This window comes from Montipora capricornis, chromosome 9 (assembly GCF_036669925.1).
Source record: "Montipora capricornis isolate CH-2021 chromosome 9, ASM3666992v2, whole genome shotgun sequence".
In the NCBI taxonomy this organism is placed as follows: domain Eukaryota; kingdom Metazoa; phylum Cnidaria; class Anthozoa; order Scleractinia; family Acroporidae; genus Montipora; species Montipora capricornis.
The window spans coordinates 35,217,690-35,218,586 of NC_090891.1; the positions used below are offsets into that span (position 1 = coordinate 35,217,690).

Consider the following 897-nt stretch of genomic DNA (forward strand, 5'->3'; position numbering starts at 1 on the left):
ACGAGATTGACTCTGGGACGAAATTGTTATAATAGCCCACTTTCGATATACAAATCCTTATATTTATTCCCCAGAGCCTCCACATGATGCCTTTTGTTTAGGACTGAATTTTAATATATCGAAAGTGGGCTATTCAGCCCACTTTTCTTAAACTCAGTCTGGTTGTTCCTGTTTAGAACAAGGAAGTAAAAATTTTTGTAGCTGCTAGTCGCGTTATTATTTCCGCTCTCACAGTTCCTTTCAATCACGTCACGTTAACAGCAGAGGGAAGCAACATTGCCACTCTACATACATGACATCGAATTGATAGACTAGAAAAACAGTTAGTTCGTCTAAAGTAAAAACTCAAGCGAGCAAAATGTGCAAAGTTCCTTGATCGAAACTTTGTTGAACTTACCATAGTTCAAACGGTTGAACGTTCTTGATATCCATTCTTCTGGAACGTTTGTTTCATCGTGACTTCCTTTATGTTTAATTTATCAAGGTGACGATTTTTTTGCATAAACAACTTAAACATTTTGCGTGAATCGTGGACTGAGAGATGGAAAGATCAGTCGGGTTTTAATGATACCGATTTATACAGAGCTACAATCGTTGTCAAGAAAGCTCAATGTTATTGTTGAACGACTGGTTTTCAGTTTAAAGTTAAATTTATCTCAATGGGATTGAAAGGGAACAATTCTAAAGATAAACTTAAGCAGGAATCAAGCGGCCGACTTCTCTCGATGTCGCTTGAAAAAGGTGAGGAAATTGATGAATTGATAGTTTGAAAATGAGAACTGAAGTTGTTATAAGATAATGTAAGATGCTTTTTACAGCACATATTTTTAGAGTTGCTTGTGAGTGAATTTTAATCCACTGAAAGTTAAACAACTTCCTTCCTGCGCCTCGAAGAAT

The 897-nt window shown here is 36.3% G+C and overlaps 1 protein-coding gene across 1 annotated transcript in view; it reads left to right on the forward strand.

Moving 5' to 3' along the window:
- Positions 1–288: 288 nt before the first annotated feature.
- LOC138015919 (small conductance calcium-activated potassium channel protein 3-like) overlaps positions 289–897 on the forward strand; it is an 18,762-nt gene continuing 18,153 nt past the window's right edge. The window contains exon 1 of the mRNA XM_068863045.1: positions 289–741. Within this exon, the coding sequence (XP_068719146.1) occupies positions 660–741 (82 nt within the window). The 5' untranslated portion in view covers positions 289–659. The remainder of the gene's footprint in view (positions 742–897) is intronic.